Below are 27,940 nucleotides of genomic sequence, written 5' to 3' on the forward strand. Positions count from 1 at the left end.
GATTTTTAAAGTGATTTATTAAAAAATACAGTATAAATAAATACAACACTTCTGTTACAAATTAAAATTTAACACTTAGATTAGACTGGGACACAAGTGATTCTTTTCAGTACAAAATTATTTCACGACTAATATACTTGCAGTGGTTTCTTTTCCCCAAAAATTCACAATTCACCTTAGAGCAGATCACAGCAGTACCGCTTGTTTACAGCGGTCAGAGTTCATCCGCAGAAAAGAACGTTCATGACTTGACAATTTATCCTGACTTTAATAAAATAAGATGAAACAAGAGCTCCTTTCAGTCATCAAAAGCTTCTTTCCGCTTTCTCTAGCCAAGACGTTTCAGTAGTTTTGTTCATTTAAATAAAACATCCTTTTCTATAACAGAAAAATAAAACCCCACATGTAAAGATTATGTACCAGTTGTGGATCATACTTTGATATTTATTTTTAAATAGGAATATAGTGCTATGAGGTTAAATCTGCAGGATATGGTCAGTGCCTAAATGCTTTAGAAAGAGGTAAAAACTGTGTAAAACCACATTAATGGGCATACTTAAGTTAAAGAACCTGCAAAAACCTGCCAATTATGTTATGTAGGCTTCAATGATTACTGACTACATGCTGCGTTTGATAAATGTAGCGCACACTTTGTGTTAAAAAAATTCCTGAGATAACAAAATAAACTATACTTTTATATACTTGTATAATGCATAGAAATGATATAAATCTAAACAATCGATTGAAATATTTTGACCATACATTTTATGCCAGCTTCAGTAATTCACAGTTGTTATCATGCTAATCTCCCTCTCTAATATTTAAATCCATAAATGTCTCATTTCTTCCCGACATAAAGAAAAGGTACATGTAGGTTTTCAGTGAGTGACTAAACTGAAGAAAAACACTGAAATCTGTTTCATTCAATGTACAATGTTGTCCTTACTTATCGGCACCTCTGGTAAAAATGGGTAAATGGGCTTATAATAAACTCTTCTTTTATTGCAACAGCCTGATCCTACACTGTGAAAGTTAGAAAAGTTAAACTCTTAATTTAATTTATTTAATCTCACTTTAATAAACATTTTACAAAATCAACTGTTATGTTGATGGTATTATTTTATACAAACCCTCTTTCACCAAGTGCACAAAATAACTTAATAAAGGTTGGAGCATATCGTGAAGGATCTGGATTCTTTTCAAATCATCCCAGATTTTCTTTAAGTTTGAACTTTTCCTGTGTTGATTTTTTCATGTTCTGAATAAACTGGTTCCAGCTTAAACGCTCAAAAATGATCTATTTTCAGTTTTATTCACTAGGGCACAGCCTTTATTTAAAAAAAAAAAAAATGTACTAAAGAGTTCATGTTGCAATGCTGATTTTTAAACTACTTGGAAAAAAAGAGCACCACAGCATCACAGGTTTTCCACCATGCTTCATAGAGATGAGGTGCTTCCCACATATGATCCTGCGTTTTATGCCAGATGTTAAGGTCAGTTTTAAGTCTTATTTGATCGGAGCACACAGTTCCCAAGTTGCCACTTTAAGTGAGCTTTTGAGATCTCTTATTAACTTCCTCAATGTCTGCGATGGTAAGACATAATAGCCAGTTTCTAAATGAGATAAGTCTCTGTCATGTCATATTTTTACACCAGGGAAGCAAGATTAATAGGAAGTTTCTAATTAAATTTAAAGAGGAACAATCTGAAAAAGCTATCACAAAATTCATCTTAAAGGAACTGTTGGACGTACCAGTAATTGTCCCACTGATGACTGCTGAACACAAGCTTTTCCTGATGCAAGGTCCTCCCCCTGACTTTTAAAAGGTGTTTTAATAAAATGGTGCATTGGTCTAAATGTTAATAGTATCAGATTATGCTATTTATACACTTCTCAAACCGAAGCGCCAATAAGTGTCAAATGTGCTGCACCTGGGGATTATTTTGGGGATTATTTCCCCAAAATTTGCCACATCCATGCACAAGCAGTCCTGGGCACAGGGTAATCTTTAAGGTCATGATTTAGCATCCATCAATAAAATGGGAACATCTCATTTTCTTCTAAAGCCAGCTGCTCACTTCAGTAGTGTTTGCACAGCAAAACCTTGGCACTAACGTGTATAGACAAGTCTTCAGACAATACTGACGTCTTGCCTAAAGATTGCTGGTGACTTATTATTTTGGGAAAACTTTCTCTGCCATGAACATTAGCAGGTTTCTAACTATAAAAGACCTGTTAAACAAAAAAAGAAACACTTTATAAAAGCTGTTTCTTTCCTCTTTCAGCAGCTGCTGCCTTCCAGAAAGGGAGCTCATGAGAGTTAAACTGATAGATAGTAACATACAGTTCTCCATTTAATGGAACAAAGCACACAATGGGTCAAAACAGCTCCAAATATCTATAGCAAGTAACTGCAACAGTAAGTGATCAATTGTACCATTCATTCACTACATAAACATGTAGCAACATTATCTTGCATCAATCACTGTCTTCATACCCAGTACTGATTCTTCTGCAAAGTTGGGGTGACGGTGTGAATAATTTGGGAAGTTGGTTCTAGAGAACCGTTACTCCAAGAACTGACGAGTACATTTGAGTGAGCTGTGTCATAAGGGGAAGCCTGGTTCGGTGGCAAAAACCTACTAAGCACAGGGCTGGAAGGGTAGGAGGGACTTAAAGGAGTGACAGTAACAGTGGGAACTGTGGTGCTCCTCTGGGTTAGGTCGTTGTGGGATTCACTGCTGGGTGAAACAGTGGGAGGATTCCCCTGAGGTGAAGAGGTGTTCTGCTTCGTTTGTCTGTGGTGTCGAAAATAGACGACCACAACTACAAAGATGATTATGAGCAGCAGGAGGGCCAGAAGTGGCAGGATGATGAGGAGTGGGTTGGAGGTTTTCTGAGGGTAGGACTCCACACGGACCGGTGTGTTCCTAAAGGGAAACTCCTCCGTTCGAGGCGGCTTCCCAAGTGTTGTGCTGAAAAAACTAGTTCCGTTCGAGTTCCCCCAGCGGTTACGGTCCCTGAATTTTTGCTGATTTTTGCTTGGTTGGTGGGTGGAATGGAGAACTGTAGATGGGACTGGGGAGACGGTTCCATTCCTAGAAATCTTGATTGGTGTCTGAGGACTGGGTGACGTGGTCAGGACTGGGCTTTTTGTGGTTGGAAAAACAGCTGGGTCATATGGGACTACTGTAAAGTGGAATTCCCCTTTAGCAGGTTGGACATTATCAGCCTTCAGCACAAAAACAAGGGAATCATTCAGCTCCTCTACTCCAGTCATGTTGGCATTCAGCTCCAATGCAACTTTCTGCTGCACCACTTCCTGAAATGTGAAGGATGCAGCTGGGACAAACTTCCTGGACCTTTTAGAACTTGTCTGAAGCACCTTTCCGTACTTGGGATGGCACAAAATGTCAAAGACAGGGTCATTGTCACTTACAGCAGCCAGTTCAGAGGCATTAAAAAAGCTAGTGTTGAGCCTGACAGTGATCCCATTGGGAATTTTCAATCCTTGGCCAACATGGATCAGAGGTCTGACTGTCACATTAAGGACTTGACCGGTAAGATTTGCCTCAGAAGTGAAGACAGTAAACTCAAAGCTGTCCTCTGTAGAGGACAGCGAGATCATGTGATAGGCCAAGCTTCCAGTCCGAAGATCCTCTTGTGTAAAATGTGCAACTTCCTGATTTTCTTTCAGAATTTTGCCAAAGGTGGGAGGTTTTGTAATCATGTAGCGAATGGTAGCGCTTTTGCCATTTGTCTCTGCTGCAAGGTTGTCCTGGGTTAGAGGTACTACAGTCCTCCCTTGTTGCAGTGACAATCCAGTGTAATTGAGTAGAGTGACGGTAATCTCTGACACATCTATGTTAAAAAGTTTATATACCGGTTTGTGATGTCCGTCTGTAACACTGAAGTAAAACACACCTGAGGCAGAGCTTCCATCATGGATAAAATACACACTTCTGCTGTTGATTTGAGCTTGAGTGAAGGAAACTACTGACTCATTCAAACCTCCTTGCAGAGCTATGTAACCGTTGCTTGGTTTGCTAATAACAGAGAATGTAATATCCTCTGGAGCATCATCCAAGTCTTCGACTCTGAGATCCTCAGGCCCGATAGCTACCTTGTCTCCCTGTACCACTTTTAGACCTGGAGTTTTAGTTTTTAGCACAGGTGGTTGATCGTTCACAGGCCTGACTGTGATGTTAAAACGCTCAACAACAACATCCTTCTCATCTTCAGGCCGTTGGGCAGTCCTGCCTTTTGGGTTCAGCCAAGCACTGAACACAAAAGAATCACGAGTCGTCTCAGAGTTGTCATGGCTGTAAATGATGCCGTATTTGGTGACGATGAACTGGGAGAAGTTTGGTTTCTCTTTGGTGAGATTTCTCTCACCTACCACGATAACACCATGTTGGGGAAGATCAGTCACCTGAAACCAGACCTCATGGGAGCTCCGCTGCGGCGAGGACAGCTTTGACATCAGGTTGGAGGCATCCAGCTTGAATTCATCTATGACAACACTCTCCCCTTCTGCCACCTCAGCACCTACCACAAAATAAACAAAGTAAATCTAGCTGCAATATTTGCATGTATAATATTATGCAGTTTCCATTCTTCCTTTCTGTCATTTTTGCGATCTTTCACAAACATGCTGCTTTGTCATGCCTTTCAGTACTGAACATGACTGCTTTTAGAGAAATGTTTTTGTTTTCTTTCATTGACTTCAATAAATGTTTTACAGCTTTATTAAAATGCTGCTGCCAGACTACTCCCTACATCTGCAAGAAGGTAGCTTCCTTTTTCATCCCAACCTTGGCAAACTAAGCCAAGATACATTGTTTTCATTTTTTTTATTAAAAAATTGACTTAAGGCTAAATAAAAATATCCAACATATTTTTCTGATTTTTATTTATAAAGAAGTTTGAAAATTGTGTGCTTCTTCCATTTTATAATTGTGCACACCTTTGTTTTGGTTCATTAGGTAGATATGCAAAAAACACAGACACACTTTTAGGTTTGTAATGTGGTTGTTACAGGGAAAACTGTTAAGTTTATCTGCTACAGACAGTGTTTTAGGTCTGATACTTATTTTACCACTGCTTTAGGCATACACTACAAACCCTGCTATCATGGTTGAGGACTAGACAGAAGATTACTTTCAATAGAGGAGATAGAGTCCAAATGAAATGTGAAAGATCAGTATGTAAAACTATTGACCAAATGTAAAGCAAAATGCAGACCTAATGAGGTGCAAGCAAATACAGCAGCGAATGAACTGAAAATATAGTTCATACCTGTGTTTTTGAGGAGTACTGTATTGTGTTCAGGTCCTGTATTTTCATAGGAGATGTCTATTTTGAAAGTCTGACCATCTATAGAGGCAGGCGGTGATGATACAGAAAAAGTAATTGAATCCATAGCTTCCCAGCCCACTGACTCAATGGGTGTTTGAATGTAGATGACTTCCTTTCTGTTCACCTGCAATACAGAAATATTTCAGTTACTACAGTGGTCCACAAAGTGGAAAAGCGCTCAGAGTAATAAAAGTTTGAGTGATTCAGACATATGAGGTAATCCCAATAATGATCATTGAGATTACGTGGAAGGTATCACCGTTTCCTTCCACTTAACTTTCCATAAGCTTGGATATTAATGGCTTCTTTGGCTGTGACTTTTCGTGGCGTATCCTTGCTGATGTATGAAATTAATGTTATGATGTAATATTTTTGTGGGTTTTTTTCTCAAAACTTAAATTAATGAAAAACTGAACTTTTACTTTATAACTTGAATCAGTAAAATAAATCATTTTCCATGTTCTGGTTTGGTGAGATGCACCTGTATAAGTTGAGTCTATGGGATTGAATTGCTCAGCAGTTTCTCCACAGATTAAGATCTAATGGTTCAGATCTAATTAATAATTTAAATATTCTTTGTTCTGCAGTGAATACAGAACAATCACCTTGACTTTAATTATGTCAGATCAAAATCCATAATAAATCAAAGCATAAAGGTTTGCCATGACTCATTCAGCAAAAAAATGGAGAGTCAGTATCTTCAACATGGATGGAGGACATGCATTATTCATGCAGAACAGTGGAAATCTGGCATAGCCTTCCACATAAATGGAGGAAGCCTAATAAAAAAATCTCTCTCACACACACACCCTTGATTTCTATTTCAGTGGCGCACATGTTTTAAAATAAGACACAGTTTTTATGTGACCTTGTGTGCACTTACCATATCTTGTGTAAAAGTTGAGATCTCTACAGTAGAGTTATCAAGCTGCCTCTTCACCAAGCGTCCCAGTTTAGGATGGCGAATCACATTGAACATAATGGTGCGGTTAGAGGTGCTTCCAATGTCATTGGTCACAGCCTGTAAATCATCATTGGTGATCGGGCTGGAAGATCCTGGAGAGAATTTTTAATAGGTAGGGTTGAACCATTCAAGGCAGTTTTATCTTGTGTTATTCCTCCTTTGTGATGCACAACATTTTAAACTCTTAAAAACAAAGCCTGGGATAGCGTGACAACCGCCTTTTGATGTGTTAAATTAAAGCTGCCACGCAGACACCAGAGACGTTTTACAACACCATGTCCAACGAAAGAGTGGGGTGTTGCATAAACTCCTAACAACACATTAAAAGCTCCTCACAGACACAAATACCGCTTGGGGGCAGGGGGGTGGGGGTGGGGGTGGTTGTTTTTGTTGAGACATCAACAAAAACAGCCAGGACTAATCAAGGAGGTTTATTCCAAAATAAATTGTATACACTGCATACCAAGGATTGTATACCAAGCATTTTGGGCCTAGTTACTTGTGCAAATATCTTCATACACCTGAAATAAGACAAAACTAACTTACAAGTAACTTTTCAGTAATATATAGGAGATTGTTTTAAATCAATAACTTTTTAATATTGATGAAAAGGTACTTGTTCAATTAGTAGATTATTTCACTTGTAACATGGGAAAGATGTCTTGTTATAATGAAAATAGTCTGCCAGTGGAACCACTACTTCTTTTGATTAATATCAAGGAATTCTTGACATAAAGCAAGCTCCTATCTTGCTGAATAAGTTACTTATAAGTTAGATTTGTCTTATGTCAAATGTACAAAGATTTTTACACTAGAAACTAGACAAAAATATCTAGCAAGATTTTTTATTTCTTTTTGCAGTGCAGATTCCTCAGAATATTTTGAGGGCTTTGAAAAATGACTGCTGATAAATAATGGAAGGCAGGGAAATATAGAGGAAATTCATTCCTCACTTGTAAGCTGCGCTCCCACCATTTTCATTTCCCAAGGGAAATGTCTACCTTGGAGAAAGAGGGAGAGAAATGGTTTCATACTAAAATAAAAATCCCTCTTTTATACTCACGCTACAGGAAAATAATTTTGCAGTATATGAATCTTAACAACATGTACGGTAGATTCCAGATAACAGAGCTAGATAACCTACTTGTCCTGACTATATTCCACAATTTTTATCTTACTCATATTAAACATGATTTTTGCATGACTTTTTTAGTGAACTCAAAAGAGACACATGCAGTTGATTAGAAAGCAGTGTTTCCTCTCTCAACTTTGACAGAAATCCCCCAGACAGTCTAGATGTTTGTGAGAAAAAGGGGGAAAAACATTCATTTTCCCACTGCAGTGTGAAAGGGCTTTACGTCGCCACTCTCTACTTTAAAGAAAAAAAAAAAAAACAACCCCTAATTGTAAGCCAAAGCTGCCATCCTAGCTTCCCCCGTCTGTCCTGCTTGGCACAAAGCACCAACATGGCTGCCTGGAACAGACAGTGGCACAGTTTTATTTAAGTACCCACTCACCCTGTGGCTGAGAGGCTCAGTAGAGCGTGCCAGCTGGCTGTTTGCTGCACCCACACAACAATATCAGTTATTTCTAATTCACAAAGAGAAGTAGTGAAAACCTATGGAAAACTATGAAAAGCGTTTGCAGACACAGACTACACCCATTTAATGATTTAATGACCCTGCTCTTGGAAAGGCGCTGAATTATTAAACCAAAAGAAATCTGAAAAGCACGGCAGCAGGGCGGACTGAACACACAACAGTGTCGTAGTTTAAAAGAAAAGCTAACTAGAGATCAAAAGTGTCAAATCTACACATATGTTTCAATTGTAAATGACAAGCATAATTTGTTTTGCCTTTCTTGTTGAGGCAGAGTGCACATTTTATTTAATTTGGACAATATGTAAGTGAATCTGAATCTGATTATATAGCTCATAATGAGCCTGGATATGTTTCTTCCTGTTGAGAGAAAATTATTCCTTTCTACTCTCACCACATGATATTTTAGTATGAGGGACTGTTGTAAAGTTAAACAAACAAACTTCCACTGTTTGGAAGGTCAACTCACTGCAAACAGCTGGGTGTCCTTTTAAAATTGTTGATTAATTTAGATTATAAACTTAATTTGATTGTATTATAACTAGGAAATAATTGGAGTGGACTGAAAAAAATTAAATAAGTTTTGAATTTAGAATATTTCTTTTGACAAATATACCAGCTGTATAACTGCATAAGCCTAAAACAGTTTTTTCTGTTGTGCCATAAAGATTAATTTTGCAACACCTGTCTCTTTAATCTAAGTAATCATAGTATCAATAAAGTATTCCCATGAGTGCTTTAATTATGAGAGCCTTGTTAATTAAATGATGCTTTAAATCATTGCAGCCAATGTAATAGCTGCTCACTCACTTTATGAAAACACTTTTTTTATTATTAGTGAGGTCATTGTACAGGAGAAGCAGAAAAGGCAATTTGCTGATTTTGCTGTAGTCAGGGGCTATGCTTACCAGGAAACACCTTGAGTGGGCGGTTTTTCTCCAAATTCACAACTAAAGCTTTGGCGGTGATGCTGAAGATCTGCCTGGGAGTAAAATTCACACCATCATTGACTTGGAAGTTAAATCCCCCAGACATGGCTCCTAGAAAAGACATCAAAACATCAATTAAAGTCAAAGGCTGTCAATAAAAAACAAGAATATCTTTTTAAATCCCCAAACAAAACCCTTAAAACATTATTGCATGAGTGTGATGTATAATGCAGGTTTCAAATTTCTCTGCATTTACAAGTAAGCAAAACGTAAGAAGTTACATCAAAACAGGAGTCACTATAAACATGATGACAAAAACTGCTGATGATTTAGATGAGCTGCCCCTGATATGACATGAGTGAAAACCAAATCAGACCTTCCAAGAGCACCCTCTAGTGGAGGTAAAAGGAACAGAATAAACTCAGAAATCAGTTTTTGGACTGACTCACAACTGCACAGTGAGAAATACTGTGCAGATGGGAGACAAAACAAAATTAAAGAAATTCTTCTGTGTCTATTAAATCACTTTACCTTTGTGGACAAACAGCAGCTGCCCCTGCTCTATGTGGGCCTGTGTGAAGTTCAACGCTGCTTTCATGGGGTTGCTTTTAAGGGCCAGGTGTCCATTGCTGGGTGGGGTGACCATGAATTGTAGCTCATCTGCTGGTGTATCAAGATCCTCGGCTCTAAGATCCTCTGGTCTGATTTCTGTGATTGATGACACCCACACCTGGAGAGATAAACAGTGTCATATTACTTGGAAAGTTTCATTTCATGTGACTCATTATGCCCTATATGCTTTAACTACTGTTATTTACAACTGTATTTGGTTCTTAAGAGGGGATAAAGCTGAACTAAAATTAGCTAATTGGAAATTCACCCGTTGTTACGCCCCCAAGGTCTAGGAATTCAGGGGCAGCAACATAAAGATGTGTTCAGAGAAAATAAGTGGAATGTAAAGGTTTTTATTACAAGAGATGGTTTCACAAAACCAAAACACAATACAACTTAACCCAATTAAAACAAAAGGGCTAACAAATTAAAGAATGGTTAAGTGCAAATTAAATTACAAATGTTCAAACAAGTCAGCCTAAAGTAAACTCAAAACAACCCAAAAGTAAGGACACAAAGGAAGCACCAAACCTCCCAAACACAAGCTTCTAGCTTGTATAAAGTCAATCTAAAGCAGATTCAAACTACTTGGCAGAACAAGCAAGAACAAAATAGTTCAAACTGCAAAAAGCAGTTGTAAACACCAAAGGTGGAGGACAGCTTAACAAAACCTCTTCCTACTAGCTGCCCCCCTGTGATTTCAGGAGCCTTTTATAGGGTGCAGGTGAGGCTCATCAATGTCTGATTGGCTTAAAATTCTCTGTTAGTCCAATGGGGTGGTGGCTTTCCTGCAGCCTCCAGGCAGCCAATCAGGAAGGTGTGCCCTCACAGCTGAACCTGCATAACAAAAAGGAGCCTGCACAGCCTCAAGAGGCCAGGGGCCGTAACACTCCCCCCTTAAATTACAAAACCGAGTTTTGTAAATCCTGAGTATCGCACAAAACAAAAGAAGCATACTCACATCCTGGAAAGACCATCTGCGAGAACATTTTCTGTTCCTTTCTTATGTCGGATGTTCAGATGGTATTCTTGCAATAGTAATGCCCACCGCATAAGGCCCTGATTGTGGTTGTACATATGTGAAAGAAATACTAGTGGATTATGATCAGTGAATACATCAATCGGCAAACTACCAGAACCAAGGTAAACATGGAAGTGCTGAAGAGCCAACAACAGAGCCAAGGTTTCTTTTTCAATGGTGGAATAGTTTAGTTGATGTTTGTTAAACTTGCGGGAGAAATAGCAAACAGGATGATCTAAACACTGCACTTAATTAACAATTAACAATTAACTCTGCACCAGCTCCAACTGTGCTGGCATCCACCTCCAGCTTGAAAGATCGGGTCAGATCAGGTGCAGCTAGTACTGGTGTGTGACAAAGAGAATGCTGCTCACGTTTTGTTTTTGGTGTGGGATAAATATTTATTGCCACAGTGTTAGCATTGACAGGAGTAAGAGAAGGACTAGAACAGATGGGATCATTTGTTCCTAGACCATCAGCATTGTTCAGCTCATCCACTTTTAGTGGAGTTCTGACTGCAACTCGAGCACAAACACCATTAAGTTTGAGTGCAGGTTGGGGGTGGCATGACTGTTTAACTTTACTCCAGTGTGAGCTTCCTGCAAATGTTGAAGATCATCGACGCTTTAAGACACCTAGTTTCTTTTTATTGGCTTGTTAAGCACTTACCACATTGAGCCTGCACAACCTCAGGAGGCCAGGGGCCGTAACACCCATCCATCTATAAATAATCTCGTAGGGTTTGATGTGGCTGGCGCCTACCTCTAGCAGTCGGGTAAAAGTATTGGTTCATCCTGAACAGGTCGCTCATAGAAAATGCAAAGTCAATTCATTTATGGTATAGAAAGATTATGTCTCGTAGTAATGCACAAATAAATGGTACAGATGAAATGTAAGCCCTACTCATTTTAGAAACACTACCTGGTTGTTTTTATTTTGTAAGGCAGTAAATGACAAAGTGAGTTTGGATTCAAAGATGTTTCAAGAGTTTTTTCCTTCTTTCTTTAGACATGTGATCCCTGCAAGTTATGCTGCATCACAAAACTATTTATTGCCTTTCAGCTCTCTGATCTTATTGGAAAGATCATCACAAAATCAGATTTCTGAAGTGGGAGAAAATCATAAAAAGCTTTCAAAATCTTTTACTAATAACTATCTTGGTCAATATTTTGCAGAATAGCATTTTTCTATTACTACAGCAGGAAGCAATCTGGATATGTCTTTAGTCATTGAGATACTTAAATAATTTCCAATTTTTCTTGAAAAATAGCTTTTTTATGAAGAGAGCCTATAAACACACATTTTTAAGTAATATTTTGTGTTTAACTCCATCTATCTTCCTATCAACTCTGACCTACTAAAAAGCACCCAGCATAATGTTGCCAGCACTTTCTTTCAAGGCAAGTTTCTGTGTATAGTGCATTTCAGCAACAAGGCAGTTCAAAGTGCTTTCAGCATGGGGATGGTGTGATCATACACGGCATTTGACATTTTGGAGAAAAAGTCAAATTTTGGTTTTATCTGACAAGATCATGTTTGCTGTGCCCCATTGGATCTACCTTTATCCAACCATGTCTTACTTCTTACTACTCTTCCATAAAGTGAATCTCTGCATCTTCTCCAGTATCCTTTTACTTCCAGTTCATCATTAGACACTGCTTTCTGTTGTTCAGTTGCATGAAATCCCAACAAGTACATTGACATTTGGCGTCAAAGTAAGATAAAATGTGAAAAGGTTCAAAGGACATGAATACATTTGCAAGCACAGCATGTACTGCAGTTTAATTACTATACAAATAATTTCTAACTAAGACAATGCAGATATTAGAGCAACACCGGCCTAAGGGGAAAAAAAAGAAAAAGAAAATGATAAAAACACTTGAACGCTGCCTAAATCAAGGACACCCCAGACTAAAAATAGCTGTACAGACTGTAAACACTTTTCAGGGCACTTCAGAGTGCTGACAAGCTGAGGTAAATTCCTGCTTCCATGCACACCAAAGAGCCTTGGGTTACCACAAAGTAACAGAGGAAGTAACTGACACACAGAGCACAAAACTACTGAAGCATGCAGGTCCTTGACAGTGAAGGATAAGCCTGTAGACCTCAAGCCAGAGGAGCTACTGTTGCTTGGACAGGTTGTCATTTCCTTAATTAATGCAACAGGGTGATATAAACAGCATGTAGGCCTGGAAAAAAATGTTGTAACTAAGTCAATATGCCATTTTCACAGGAGCCAGGATATCAGCTTATATGATTAAAGGAAAATGGCATAGGCTGCATTAAAACTATGAAACGAAGGAACTGCAATGGTTACAATATGTAAGAATTGCCGTGATAGTGCCAGAATCCTGTAATTAAGAAAAATCTGAAAACAAATTCAATTATTCATTAGACTGTTAACAGAATTTCATTTTAAGCAATCAGAAGAAAAAGAAAACCACACTGTCTGTAGCAGCTCATTTCATTAGCAAGCTAGTCATTAAAGGAGCTCCTGTGGCATATTGCAGACCAACATGCCACTTGTCCACTAAATCTGACAAGCAGGTAACAAGTTATACAGACAAACCAGATAACTCTGAAGAGTGTATACATCCAGGTAAAAAATAACCAACTTAGAATTAGGTGCGGACACAGTGTATGGAGGCAACATGTCTGTGTGTTCCACAGTCAGAGAAACATTCATATACTGGAACTGGAAAATGTTTCTCCGTCTTGTTTTCTCATTTCTCTCATCTGAAGTACGTAAGGGTACAGGTTGCATCAGTAAAATTAAAGTTTTACAAAACTTCATTGGTTGTATTTGAATGCAGGAAGGAGTTTCACACTACGTTGTAGTCTTGGTCTTGTAGACAAGACAATGAAAATGTGGTACTCAACACTTTCAAAGTACTCAATTGCCACAACACTAGAAGTTTCCATTTCTTGTATGACAAAATTTGAAAAAGTTCATTGTGCAATACTTTTGCAAATCACAATGTGTGACACAATATATAAAGAGTCTGATCTGTCAGCTGTCAAATTGTTCACACCTAGCAAACAGCAAGTTTACAGGAAGCTTGTGGATGTGACAAGGCATTGCCTGATCTCTGACAGATGGTTAAAGTGAGAAACTTCAACAACAGATGAAGTGTGATTGGTGATCATTACAAAATGCCAAATACAATTGATACAGCAGACAGGAAGACGCAATCAGAAGGTATCAAAAACAAGTGGTTGTGATTGATTTTCCTTGGATTTCTGTCTTTTAAAGGGGCAATATTACGTTTAATTAATATTTTATGACCTTTACATCATGTTATAATGTTATTCCCTCATCAAAAACGTACCTGGAGTTTTGCCTTGCTTCTTTCATATATGTTTGAGAAATCATTTAATTTCTGGGATTCTTAAACAGTCTCACCGAGTGACACGCTTTCCAGCTCAAACGCCCAATTTCAAGGCACTAAATTGCATAATACTGACTACAATATACTTATGCATATCGAGAAATTTTTGGTCAAGAAAACACCCAGGTGTGTAGTGACTGCAAAATACCCCAAATCATCATCCCTCCACCACCATGCTTGACAGCTGATTTGGTGTGTTTATACCGTTTTCGCCTATATTACCAAAAGTGACACTGTGCATTATGGCCAAACATCTCATTTTTAGTGAGTTCCGTTATTGGCAGTATTTAACATGCTGAATCATGAATTCTCCGGAGTTTGACATAAAGGTCTTGGTTTTTTTTTCTTGGCACTGAATGCTAAACACTTTTTCAGATAATCTTAAACTGTTGCATTTTGGCTCAGTATCAGATAAATAAGTGGAGTTATTTTCTGATATTTGCATTTTAAGCTTTTCTACCTCAGATTAACATCTGGCGAATGACATATTTTTGCTGGTTCATTTATTTGATAAAAAAAATCTGATATTACCATAGTCTGTACTTACTTGTTATGCTGATATTTTGGGATAAACTACATTCTAAACATACAAACTCTCAGATATTACCAACAGTAAAATGTTGTTAAACTTGGTTTAATATGCAGATTATCAACTTGAGGGACTTCTTCAGTGAGGACGTGTACAACTGCCTATCAGACTTGTCGCAACAGCCCTACAGCAGAACAGCCCCCCACATGAGAAAGCTTTTCTCACATATGAGTAAGTGTTGCTCTGGAGGGGAGCAACTACACCTCCGGTAATCCCACCTTTAGCAGGAAGTCACAGCAGGACTGACAAACAGCATCAAGATGACTCACAAGATTAAAAGAAAAACGACACATGAGATCGGTTTGTATGAAAAGTCTCCTGGGGTCAAGATTGCTTCTTAATTACAGCAGGATGTTTGATGTTCATCAAGCTACATCTTGAGAGGAGATCATAATAAGCACAAAGGACGTGACTTTTGGATTCATTTTTGTTGAAATTGAGCAAGTCTAAACCGCCATACCTTTACAGCTTTGATGTGTCGTTGTTGAAAGACAGTTTTAATTATCTTTATCTTCACAATCTGTACCAGCAGTAAATAAAGATGATACCATAAGTTTATCAAATTACAGGTCGATCTTATCATTCTTTTTTTATTACAAGGCAAAGCCCTTTCAACTAAAATTGAGACTCAATCGTGAACAGCGATATACAGCATCAAGTAGATATACTGTATATCATGCATGTAAGGTACATATTCCTGTTGCACAGACAGTTTATTGTCAGACAGTGGCAGACAGCCACCTTGTGGCCACTGATATATTATTTTTGTCTAAAAAGCTTGATTTTCACCAAATGCCTAATGTAAACATAATATGTTGAAAAGTGACCTTTATTAGCATTAACAAAATATCTATAAGTGTAAAATTGTCATATAAAAATCAGGTCCCAATCACTATGAAATAAAATAAACACAAAAACATAAAATAAAACTACTACTGTAACCTTGTAAGAGTTTCCTAACTACATAAAAACTGGCTTTTATATAAAATTTTATGTTAGAAATTTCAGGGGTGGCTCTATTCTGAATTACCTCAAAGGAATTTGTTGCAACTGGGGCAAAGCTGGTCATAAAAGGCAAAATACTCTTAATTATTTTTTTAGATGTATCCCATCCAGCTCTCCCTATAAAATCTGATGGATTTATATTTGGATTATCATACAGCATGAAGAGGTATTGTCCAAACCACTGACATTAAATAAACGATTTAAATGTACAGCAGCTTTTATTTTCATTATCAGCTCTGGGCTGGCAGAACAGTGGGATCCCAGATAGCAAACATAGCACGCTTGGCCTGCTCCTCCACAACCCAAACATGGCAACTACAGTAAACGACCCCATGAAAATCTTTTGACAGTGGTGCCAGATCGACTGGCAGAAAAAACGTGTGCAGAGTTTAAATATAGAGCTACAGACTCACCCTGAGGACCCTGTTGGTGGTAATGACAGGAGACTCATCATTAACAGCTGTAAGCTCGATGTAAACCGTCTGGGCGGCACTGTGCTTCCTCAAGCCTGTGTCGTTGGCTTCCACCGTAAAATTATCAACTAAGGTTTCGCTGCTGTCATGGACATAGTAAATAAATTCATGTTCCACCTGTGGAAAAAAGTAATAGAAATGATCCAGGAAAATGTAAAGTACTGGTCATTTAAAACAGAATATAAAGACTAACATATATCAAAATAGAGGCAAGAGTTGACACATTGTAAATAAAAAAAAGGCATTTCAGAAACTTATTTTGCACATAATTATTACTTTAAATGATTAAGGTGAATAAATTCCAGCTAGTGCAGGAGGTCATGTCAAGCCAGGGCAACAGCTTTCTTCACTGAAGTAATTTAATTATGTAAGACTGCTAGGTTTCCAAGACTGAAAATATAGAAGCATTAAGATAAGAACTGCACAGTTCAAGGTATGAAAGTAATTACTGCAATAATAAATAGAAGTCTAATTACTTTGAAGAAATAGCAGAATGTTTTTGGTATATAGTAAAGACAGAAAAAAAAACCTTATTGAGTTTTTGTAAAATATTTCTGCTAGCCAATTTTTTGCCCTGCAAAAACTTACTGATACTTACTGATAGCCTTTTCACATTTTGTCTCTTTGTATCCACAGACTTCAATGCATTTCAATGGGATTTTATGTGACTGAGCAACACAAAGTAGTGCATAATTGTGAAGTGTTAGCAAAAAGATCTTTCAAAAGATTTTAAAAATATAACTTTAAACGTAGAATCAAAGTTATTTCTGAAATGCATTAAAATCTGTTATTGCAGAGACATAAAATCTGAAAATGTTCAAGAAGTATAAAAAAAAATTTTCACCATTGTAACCTTTCTTACCTGTCTCCTGGTGAAAGTAGTTATAGGCACACCAGGATGTCGAGAGTGCTCAATGTGACCATGGAGAGGGGGCTTTGTCAAATTATAAAAGAAGTTCAATCCAGAAAAGTGTCTATTGGTGACTTTAAGTACATCCTCTGTCAGTGCTTTTGAGGCACCCTCATTAATGGTGAAATTGGTGACGTGTAGAGGAATGAGCAGTGGGATGATGTCAACACTTATCCTGATGTTGCTGACATCGGTGATTCCATTGGTGGCATCCAGGACAAAGGTGTCGTTTACCTTGTTTGGCTCCACCTGAACATACTGAATGTTCCCTTTGTTAATGTCATCCTGGGTAAACATCTTGACAGGTGACTGTTTGGTTCCGATGTAGCGCTCATCGGCTTCGAAAAAGCGCCGGAGAAAGCCATGAGACGGAGCTACTTTGACTGCAAACACAATCTCAGATGGCAGGTTGTCCTCGTGTGTGACCTGTCCCAATCCGAAAACATTCCCTGGTTAGATTTAAAATGTCACATTGCCAACTAAGATTTACCTCTCTTTGAAATCTTTATGATACTCGATGTTACTGCAAAAACCTTTTGGGTTCAATGTTTTTTCTTACACTGCTATTAAAACCCACATTTTCAGGTAGGGTGAGAAGAATAGGCTAAAGATAAAGTAATGGATGGGTGGACAAAATTTGACAAATGTATTAGTACTTAGATAACACTAAAATGTTTCTCATTACTTTTAAATACATGAAACCACCAACATTTATTAAAAGTTATGATAAACTCCAATCTCTGACAGAAAAGTGCGTTATCGTACCACGTACCTCCAGTTTAGTCTCATCAATCTTTACTGGTTTTCCCTCCTCCACCAGTAAAGTCTCCTGATGCTGTATGATGGGTGGCCTCTGATGACTTTCAAGATAAACCTTCACATTAACTCTCTCTGTAATTTGCAGAACTTTAGCTTTCACAGTCAAGTTGAAATGGTCTGCCAGGTGTTTGCTGTCATCGTGGCTGTAGGAGATTAACCCATCCTTTAGGTCCGACTGAGTGAATGACTCAACCTTTGTTTTATTACGATAAATACTGCCATATCTCGGAGGCTCCTCCAACTTAATAATGACCTCCCGGTCATCCCGGATATCCATATTTGATACGATGCTGAAATTGTTGGTGGTAAACATTACCGACTGTCCTTTCTGAACCAACAGACCTGTGTTGTTGTCAGCCTTCAGGAAAGGGTCATGAGCACTAACATCTAAGAGACTTGACACGAAATTTTTTCCATCTGACACAAAGAGAACAAACCTGCCAATACTAGCACCTTTGTGAATGAACAACACCCGCTTCTCCTCCAAATCCTTCTGTGCAAACTGAAACAGCCGATGAGTCGTGTCATTGACCAGCACAAGGTCTCCCATTGGGATTCCACGCCGGGTGTAGATCAGCTGGCCGTCATCAAAATCAGAGTCGTTATCGTGATAAAGCAAATCCTCTGTAGTGAGTAGCTTCTGTCCATTTCTTACAACATGGAAAACTTTATCAATGATTCGAATCGGTTTCTCATCATTCACTAGCTGAACCGTGATGTTGAATGTTCCTTCTTTGGAGCCAACTTCGTTATCCGAAATGGAAGATTTGAACCCTTGGTTAGTAGAGGCTATAAAAGCAAAATCATCTTGTGTAGTTTCACTATCATCGTGGATGTACATTAATCGCTCCTGCATTATATCCTGATTACTGAAGGTCAAGATGTTATCATAGCTGGCATTGGAATTTGACTGACTAATGCGTGCCAGCCTTCCATGTTTAGGACTGCTTATGACAGTGTAGAACATGTCCCTTGTGCTTAAAGTCTCTGCAAAGAGCTCATCTTTGGTGATGAGTTTGCTCTCTCCCTCCTGAAGCGAGAGGCCTTCATTTTTCATAAACACAGTGTTGATATCGGCTTTGATTGAAAACTGAAAATCATAATTTTCAGACTGAGCATGTTTGGAGATCAGCTGAAATTTGAATCTGTCCATTGTGTCTTCGTAAGGTCTGTCAACCAGCTCATAATGGACTCTTTCATCTGATAGATCCCTTTGGCTAAAGGTTGAGTTCTTCATCAAGACTGTGGAGTCAAGCAGGAGTTTTCCTTTCTTTGGTGTAGTGAGGACCCGAAAATAAAGTTCCTCATCTGAGAGGCTGACACCATCAGCTCTTGCTACAAGGCACTCTGAGCTTAGAGTCACTTTTCTAACTTTATCCATATTTATCATGACATTCCTTGCCAAATGATACCTCACCCACTTAACAGCAATTGGGAAAATTATTTCAGTGTTTGCTCTTGCAGCCACATTAACCTTGCATTTAAAGTAATCACTGATATTTGAGGTCTGGATGTCTTGAAAGGTACTAACATACCTAAGGCGCTCTTTCTCAAGAAGTCTTTGCGAGAATGACTCCGTGTGCCTCCATTCACCGCTTGAGTGAAGTCTCTGGAGTTCTCCAAACTGTGGTGGTTCAATGATATCATAGCGAATGTCTACAGTTTGTTTCATTGCATTGGTTTGCACGGCCAACTGCTTTGAACTAATAATAGCAGTTTCTCCTTGAGTGAGCTCAAGACCAGTGTTGTTGGCAATCTCATACTCCAGCACTATGGCCATGATCCTTAAAACCACAGTGTTGCTGACCTTGTCTCCATCGCTAACTCTCAGAGCTATCCTTGAGTTTCTCACACCCGTGTGGACATAATACACCCTCATTTCATCTAGGTCAACATATGAAAATGAAGTCTCTGCCTTGCCTGGGTTGCCCTCTAGTTCCAAATAGCCTGCATCAGCATTCAGATTTCCTAGTACTGAGAATACAAGGTCTGTGTAATTGCTGTCTATGTCTGTTACTTTCAAAACCTCTGTGGTGAGATGTTTCTTAGATCTTTCCAATATGACAAAGAGATTTCCTTCAGGGAGGCTTAATTCAGGTGCATCATTAGTTGGTGTCACAGTTATGTTGTAGCGATATAATTTGCTGCTTTTCAGATAATCGGGAACCAGTTTTCTGCTATTACAATATATTGAGAACATGATGAAGTCATCTGGCTCCTCAGAACCTCCATGGACATACATCACTCTTCCATGCCAAAGATCCAACATGCCAAAGGTGTTCTCCTCTTGCTCGTCATCAACATCAAGTCTTATCTGACCTCTAACTGGCTGCTCTTCAATTCTAAACATAATTTGAGATTGCCGAATGCCAAGTGCCTTGAAGTCCAGGAATACCTTGATATGTTTGGCGTCAAGAGAGGCTCGACCACCTTCCTGGACAACAAGATTTTTGAAATGCACAAAATCTAAGCCGTACCTTTTGTCCAAACCAACTGCAAGGGTGGACATCTGAAGAGATGATGTTGGAGTTACAAAATACAAAACTGATCTTGGTGTAATTGTAGGACTAACATGGGTTGATTCCTCTGGCAGTTTTTCTGGTTCACAACCTACTGAAATATCTTTGGTGACTACTGCATTAGAGAGACCCATCTTTACTCTGTTTATTTCAATGTTCCTTAAACATCCTTTGAAGGAACCTCCTCTGGCACGCCTTCCTGATACAGAGGCAAGACCTACCTTTCTGACCTCTAACCTGGTACCATCATCAATACCTCCAACATAAAGAAAACCTTTAAGATGAAGCCTCTTTGAGTGAGAACTAATGCTACTCTTCACCAATTCTTTGTCCACAGTTAGCTCAAGGTTTCTGGAACTAAAATGCAACTTGAGAGAATGCCATTTTCTGTCATTGATGGATGTTTGAGAATGTAGTTCGGTTTTGACTCCATTTTTCCCTACAACAGCAACTGGAAAACCTTCCTGTATCTCCAGAGCCACAAAGCCTCCATCCCTGGCTGAACTGTAGAGGATTACACCCTCATTGGCTGAGGTGTGCAAAACACACTCAAATGCAGCCTGATGATGATGATGATTCCAAGTTGGAAGGGATAAATAGGCTCTGGAACTGAAAAAACTAATAGGCTCTTCCTCAGTAGCAAAGAACTGGGGACTGCAGCCTAAAGAGACTTCATAAATGTTTTTGTATCCAGTGTACGGCCTCAGTGATGACACCAAGTCATGTTGATTGAACACTACCTCATCCAAGCAGCCTCGGAAGCCGATTAAGTTTCTGGGAAGGTAGATTTTGTCCAAACCTCCTGAGCCTCCAACATAAAGACCATCTTTAATGTGGAGATGGTGATGAGAGCCAGGCATCTTTACACTTGTATGAGAGTTTTTGTCGACAGTCAGTGTGACATTTAGCTGCACATGGTGGACTTCCACTGAGTGCCAGGCCAAATCGTTGAGCTGGACCCCTCGCTCTGACTCTAAAACCTGCTCCCCTGATCCAAGATCCAATCTCACCTAAAAGAAACAAAAAATGTTTAAATAATATGATTAATCTACTATTGAAAACATGGAGCAAGAATTGAAGTTGATGTACACAGAGCCCTTTCGCTAATCTGCCTAAGCTTCAACTGAGTAGAAGAATAGACAAATGATTTCAGTGCAAAATGGGTTACAACTGTAACAGCAGGAAAGAAAGATGTGTTTTAAAAAAACAAAGTTAAAGATTAATGCATCTTTTTCTTCTAATTACAATGGTCTAAATCAAGTCCCACTAATATACATTGTAGATTGTAATTAGAATTTCAGTGATATAAAGGCACTGCAAATCTATATGTAACAGATGATGCTTTAGTATTTGATATAAATGGATTTACTTTACCAAATCCAAAATGACATCTATATTCTTAAATTTTATCATATCAAAACACTCATCCTTATATAAAGAATAATATCACACACTGCAAGAGTTTGAAAAAAGATAAGCTGTAGATACAGTGACACCTGGGATAAGAAATGCAGGATTCAGACTGCTGATGATGTCACCTGTTGTCAAAACAGTGAACTCTGTCTGGGTTTGAGAGCAGGAAGAGGACCATTATCCATTTGCCCTGGGCTATGACCACAGAGCATCACAACACTGTCTCAGAATAATGCTGCATTTAGATGACATGCTTGTCAAGGCTTGCTGGGGAGCTAAACATGTACGAGCTTCCAGGGAGCAACTCATGTCTGACTCACACAGTGAGACCCCAAGCTTGAAAAATGGTGAACACTACCACTTTATAGCCCATGAAGCGTAGTTCACCCTTTGTGCTCAGTGAAGTGCAAAAATTCAACACATTTGTCAGTGTGATTCTTTCACAACAGTTAAAATGTAACTAATATGAGCTTAGTCTCAAGGATATTTTAGTCAAATGCACAAAACTGTCAGGTAAATCCCAGAGTTTCTTTTGTTTACTAAAGTAAGTCTAACTGCATCAAGTCACAATTGTGACTGCAATTGCAATATGTGCAATACTGTTTATATTGTTTGTTTACAGAGAAAATGTAGAACATTTCATTAACTTTTTAAAAGCAGAGATGCACGGCACCAGGTTTCAGCAAAAACGAATAAATTCCACCTGCAGCTTCTGAACAGGTTGATGTAATCAAGTAATATCACAATTGTAATTACTTGCATATACACCTTATGTTTCAAGGGCCATGCAGACAAATAGATGGACTTTCTTTCCTTACTACACTTTAAACAGATTCCAATGATGATGCTAAGGATCAAATAAAGTGGTGCAGACACTGTGATGATGGAGCAAAAAGCAAAATAATTTTGTTTTTCTACAAGAGAGATTTACAGCTTATAGTAGTCAATGTTTGGGTGTGCTGATTATAGCAAAACCCAAAGAAATGTAATTTCAGAATGTAAAGGCATGCATGCACACATATGCTGATGTACTGCAGTCACAGTTGTACCAACCTGCAGGCGACCAGCATGGAGCTCTAGCAAGAAGTAGTTGGCCTGGCCAGCAGCGAGAAACATCAGGCCGTTTGTGCTGGAGGTCCGGAAACGAACATGGAGAATGTTATGGTCGGACGATTCTGTTGCCTTAAGCTGTATGAAGCCATCCCCAAAGAAGGAAGCTGCAAGAAACGCATTTGGTAGATTTTTTAAATAAATACACAATTATAGAAAAAGTGAGATAAAATTGCAATAAATATATAAAAAAGGTAGAGTTGGAGTGACAACAACAAACTGAGAGGAAGTCTAGTCCAACAGTGTGGGCTTATTATAGCCCACACTGTGACTTTTAGATATAAAACCAGGCTAATTATAATTGTTGGTAAGTACTTTATAAGTAAAGCAGAGTCTGTAAATACAAATCAGACACATTCACTGAGAGTTACAACATAGGCTGTTCAGATATTACAGCTTTCCTGATTTAAAAACTGTTTTTATGGGAGAGTTTTCTTCGTTTTTCCTTCAAGGTGGGCCAGTTTGGCTTAATTTTTGAGCACAACCATTATGATTAACATGCATTAAAATACTGGTTTGAGGTTTTACCTTTAAACTAATAAGCACCTTTGTCAGAAACACAGTTCCAGGCTGAACTGCAGTTTTATTTGTAGCTCCAGTAGAAAGTTGTTCATGAGCTCTCTGGTGCTGTAAGGACAACATATGCTATATTTAAGGTATTTGACTTTAATGCCATAATAGCGGGAAACAAAGGGAGAGACACTTGAAGTGGAAGTGACTTGGAGAGTCAGACATGTTCAGGCCTGCGTTGCACTGACAGGAACCATCAACCGGAACATAAAAGGCTCTGACGTCCCCACATTGTCTGCGGCCTCTTGTTCTAGAAATGGCATGGCAGACGGACCCAGCTGTTTCTTCTACCTCACTTCCCTGCCATTTTCCCCCCTCTGTAATCTGCACAAACATGCTCTGAAGCATTCTCATGTGCCTCCATGCCCAGGCACCACCGGTTTTTAACAAGCTGCGGAGTACCACACATATTGAAAGGTCAACAAACATCTCTGCCTCTGTGGAGAAAAGCGCCCATTGCACATTTTCATTCATTTGCAGTTTACAAGCCAGGGGGTGAGTCTATAATGGGTTAGAGAGAATCACTGGGCTGGACAAACTTAGTGTGGGTACATGCAATGTTTCTAAGCTCAATCTCATAGCACAGTTGAATCTGTCATGGAAAGGATTAAATAAAGGTATGTCAATTACAGGACCCAACGCAACATGAAAGGAAAGAGAAAAAAAATAAGCATAAATAATCTACATCTATAAAAAATATAATCTGATCTATAAAAATCTCAATATCTGCAAGTCAAAGGAACTGACATTTAAGCCAGTTATATCTCTAAATCTTGAATTTGTTGTACAAACTGAGATGACAAGCAAATCGAAGTGCTGATGATGCTTTTTCACAAACATCAAATATATTTCACTATTTTTCAACGTAACAAAGCAGACATTTTAAACCAACATGAGCATATTAGCATAGCTTGCATTGTTTTCCAGCATGTATTCCCTAGGGCAGTGTTTCTAAACCCTGGTCTTCAAGGACACAAACCACCCTGCATGTTTTAGATGCAACACCTGATTGAGATGATTGCAGTTCAGCAAAAGCATGTTAATCACCCATGAGTGTGCCTTGAGGACCAGGGTTGGGAAACACTGCCCTAGAGGATACAGATCCTTACTTTTCTCTGATATTTCCAAAACATAGCCAACTTTTCCAAATTAAATTCCACATATTGGTGTAAATAAACTGATTGATTAGTTTATCGTTAAAATTTCAGATGTTGAAATCTGATAAAGGATAAAGCAGACCAACCTTCCTGTTATACTTATCCTTTCTGTTATCTCTATTACATCTCACTCTCTTTGAAAGTCTGCAGGAACATCTCTACACTTGAATTGTCTCATGCATTTTCTACAAGTGTTGACATGTAGAAAATGCTGTGTTTACTGCTGATCTAAAAAGAGAAGAATGATTATAGGGTCCAATATTCTGCAAATTAAGCAGTTAAAAGCTACTAATAAATTAAGCTGGTGTACATTACTGTATATTTTTGGTTAAGTCTATGTACAAAAATCAAGTTAACAATAAATAAATGTCCTAGAAAAGATTAATCTTTTTGTCACCTCCCGTATTCCTCTTCATAGATAGTTTGGAAGGATATATTTTGCACTAACCAGAAAGCTGTAAGATAACATTGATTTATTCAAAAATACTTCAGAAATACATAGAGGGTTTAATATTTATTGGTGTGGTGTGGTTAAAAACAATTAGCATATAAGTGAGCATTAAAATGTGTGCATTAAAAGAGAAGCAGGTAATAACTTGTTAAAAGTTAAACAAACATGCACAAAGAACAATTTAGTATAAACAAAATCAACTAAAAAACACTGAACTTGACGTTGAGAGACAGACAGTTGGAGAAAAGCCTCATACACCACTTCACAGAGAAAGACCTCAGCTGACCAGCTGGTTCATTCACTTCATACCACATCTTCTTGCTGCAAGGCAGTATCCCATACCACTGATCCAAACAAGGACAATAACTTAAGAGCAGAACGTTTGCGTTGTTTTGTTTTTTTATGGGGTTTTTTTTAGGTATGATTTCATTTAGATGGGTTAATGTAGCTGGAAGTATGTGCAAATATCAGGCTTGCAGGCATTACAAAAAATAATAAAAAAATGAGTAAAGCGTAACCACCGCTGTGGGTGTCTGTCCTTTTTTATTTGTACTTAATTTTTCTTCATAAGAATGGCTTTATGTACAGAATAAAGATTAAACTAGTCAAGAAGAAGGCAACAAAATATCTTGCTCTAAATTCAGAGAGGCAGAAATGCATGCTTAATTGTGTCTTCTGGAGTCGCCATTAAAACTGCATTTGCATAAACAAAAATATTTGGTGATGACAGAAGCTCTTTCCTCCATATTCCTTCCCATAATTTTGACTTTTTGATATGACAGAAGTGTTGCAGCATGTCTAATTTTTGGCAGGTATGTAAATGAAAGAGTATAGCAGATTAGACAAAAAAAACCACCAACCTTAATATGTCCCTTCAAAAGAACAAACAGGAGGTTGTTTGGAGCACCATCCTGTAATCTACATGTCAACAGGGGCAACTTTCTTTACAGCAGTGACATTTTTTGAAACACTTCCCAAACATCTACCTTAACAACAAAGCCTGTGACCTTTTCAGAGAACACAGGCCTGTAGTTAATTTGAGGGGTAGACCAGTGCTTGTCACTGCCTGTGCATTCCGTTTATTCAGCAGACCGGAGATGCAACATGACTGAATTGTATCTGAAGCCGATGCACTGTCAAAATCCCGAGATGCAGATCTTTTGACCAAAGGCTTGGTACATGGTGCAAAGGCAAAACAGAAAGACAATGACATGAAGGGAAATATCTCCATTGTGGCCATTTTCAAAGAATGACAAAGTGAAATAATTTGTGATGATCCCCCGAGGGCAGTGCCTGGATGAAAGCTGAATTTAGATGACACATGTCAGGCTCAAATAAAGGAGAATAGCTAAGGGATGCCTACATGGATTTAATAATGCTCAATTGTGAAACAAAGACATCTCTCTCCTTTAGATGTCTCAGTGCAAAATCTAGGAAATCCTTTGACTCTGCTTACATTTGAAAGGCTATTTCTGCACAGTATGTATCCATGCATGCAAAAATCGCCAATGTGTTTGTTTTACAGGAGAGGAAAACTACATTTATTAGCCCTCATAATGTCCAAATTAAGAAAGAGAGTGGAGTTTGTGCTGATGATGGAAAGGGACTAATGACTCTGCAGCCTTACCCCCCACCAACATGTCTCCATACATATTTCACTTAATCCTGTTGGGTAACACTGAAGTCAACAATTTAAGTCCAGTGAACCTTTGCAGTGACAAAAAACAATAGCAACAAAAATCATTTAATCATCTTTTGTAATGATAAACCTGAGCCACGCTTATTTATGTTGTGCTTTAAAAAAAAGTCATCATTTTTGTTTTGAAGGATGTTTGGTTGTTTTTAAGCTTAAGTTACAGTTTTAACAGCCAGTTTCATGTAATGCATTTACAATTAAAGTAAAAAAACAAACAAACAAAAAAAACCACGTAAAACTTCACTTTAAGCACATACATACAATTTTACACATTGACCCTAAATGTAACACCAAGTGACTTTTACACATTGACCCTAAATGTAACACCAAGTGTCTTAACTTAGTCCTTGTTTTAATTGACAGAAAAGTCCAAAAGTAGGAATATTGTTACCTCCAGACGACAGTTCGAGCAGGAGCGACCACCAAAGGAGACCGCAGAACCACAACTTCTTCTTGGTGTTGTTCCCATTAGAGTCCATGTTTACTGTCTCTTTGGACACAGTTAATTTCAGTGGAATTTGTATTCACATTTTTACCGAATGTTGTTCACCCTCTCGTGCTTCGGTTCCGTCCAGATGACCAACAAAACACTTAAATGGAGCGGAATGGAGTGTGTGTCCCTTTCGCAGCTCAGCAGAAGCGAACCGACCCTCTCAGAACTCCGCCTCGTGCGTGAAACATAGGCGTGAAATTTCAAAATAAAAGCTGAATAGTATAGAATAGAAATTCTGGAGTAACACCCGCAGGTTAAAGGTAAATAGAAGCTTGCACAATCATACTTAGATCAAAAATATATTCATAAAAACTGAAAAATAAGAATGAGACTATACAGTTATAATTAAAAATAGCTCCGTTTGAAAGAAATGTGCAACTAAATAGTTGTTCAAAAGTGTACAAAATGTTTATGTATATTTGTGCACAAAAAACAGATTATTTCCAAGAAATGAAAAAAAAGACAATAACATCAAGAATGTTATTTCAAACAACTATATGGAAAATGTTTGAAAGAAACAACTCTGTGCAAATAGCAAGGATGTAAACACTAAGGATTATTGAGATTCATTAAAAAACTAGGAAAAAATCTGTATTATGTAAGACCATAAGGATCCATTGGCCTACTAAGAAAATTGGTCAATTTACTGTGTAGTATTATTGTATGTCACATCTGCCTGCTAAGGAAGCTAAGCTTGCTTTAATAATGACCTTCATTTCATTTTCCTCTTGACAACACATGATAGATTCCCCACTAGGTTTAGGTCAGACCATTAAACGCAAGGATATTATACCATAGTCATTAAACCAGATATTGGTAGTTTTACGAGTGTAAGGAGCCAAGTCCTGCTGGAAAATGAAATC

The 27,940-nt window shown here is 38.2% G+C and overlaps 1 protein-coding gene across 1 annotated transcript; it reads right to left on the reverse strand.

Annotated features, from left to right (window-relative positions):
* cspg4ba (chondroitin sulfate proteoglycan 4ba) lies at nt 1–27,366 on the reverse strand. The gene is made up of 10 exons (XM_032578567.1): nt 26,976–27,366; nt 22,654–22,817; nt 17,622–21,197; nt 16,802–17,275; nt 15,880–16,056; nt 9,382–9,580; nt 8,830–8,961; nt 6,243–6,415; nt 5,300–5,483; nt 1–4,549 (listed from the first exon to the last, which is right to left on the reverse strand). Exons 1-10 carry the CDS (start codon nt 27,061–27,063, stop codon nt 2,493–2,495), a joined length of 7,224 nt encoding a protein of 2,407 aa, XP_032434458.1. The 5' UTR covers nt 27,064–27,366; the 3' UTR covers nt 1–2,492.
* Nucleotides 27,367–27,940: the final 574 nt, after the last annotated feature.

Source organism: Xiphophorus hellerii, chromosome 12, assembly GCF_003331165.1.
Source record: "Xiphophorus hellerii strain 12219 chromosome 12, Xiphophorus_hellerii-4.1, whole genome shotgun sequence".
In the NCBI taxonomy this organism is placed as follows: Eukaryota; Metazoa; Chordata; class Actinopteri; order Cyprinodontiformes; family Poeciliidae; genus Xiphophorus; species Xiphophorus hellerii.

Coding starts and splice junctions, on each gene's coding strand:
- cspg4ba (XM_032578567.1), bottom strand. CDS start 27,063: ATGGACTCTAATGGGAACAACACCAAGAAGAAGTTGTGGTTCTGCGGT. Junction 22,818..26,975: donor GCTCGAACTGTCGTCTGGAG/GTAACAATATTC, acceptor CGTTTCTTGCAG/CTTCCTTCTTTGGGGATGGC. Junction 6,416..8,829: donor CCCACTCAAGGTGTTTCCTG/GTAAGCATAGCC, acceptor AATTCTCTCCAG/GATCTTCCAGCCCGATCACC.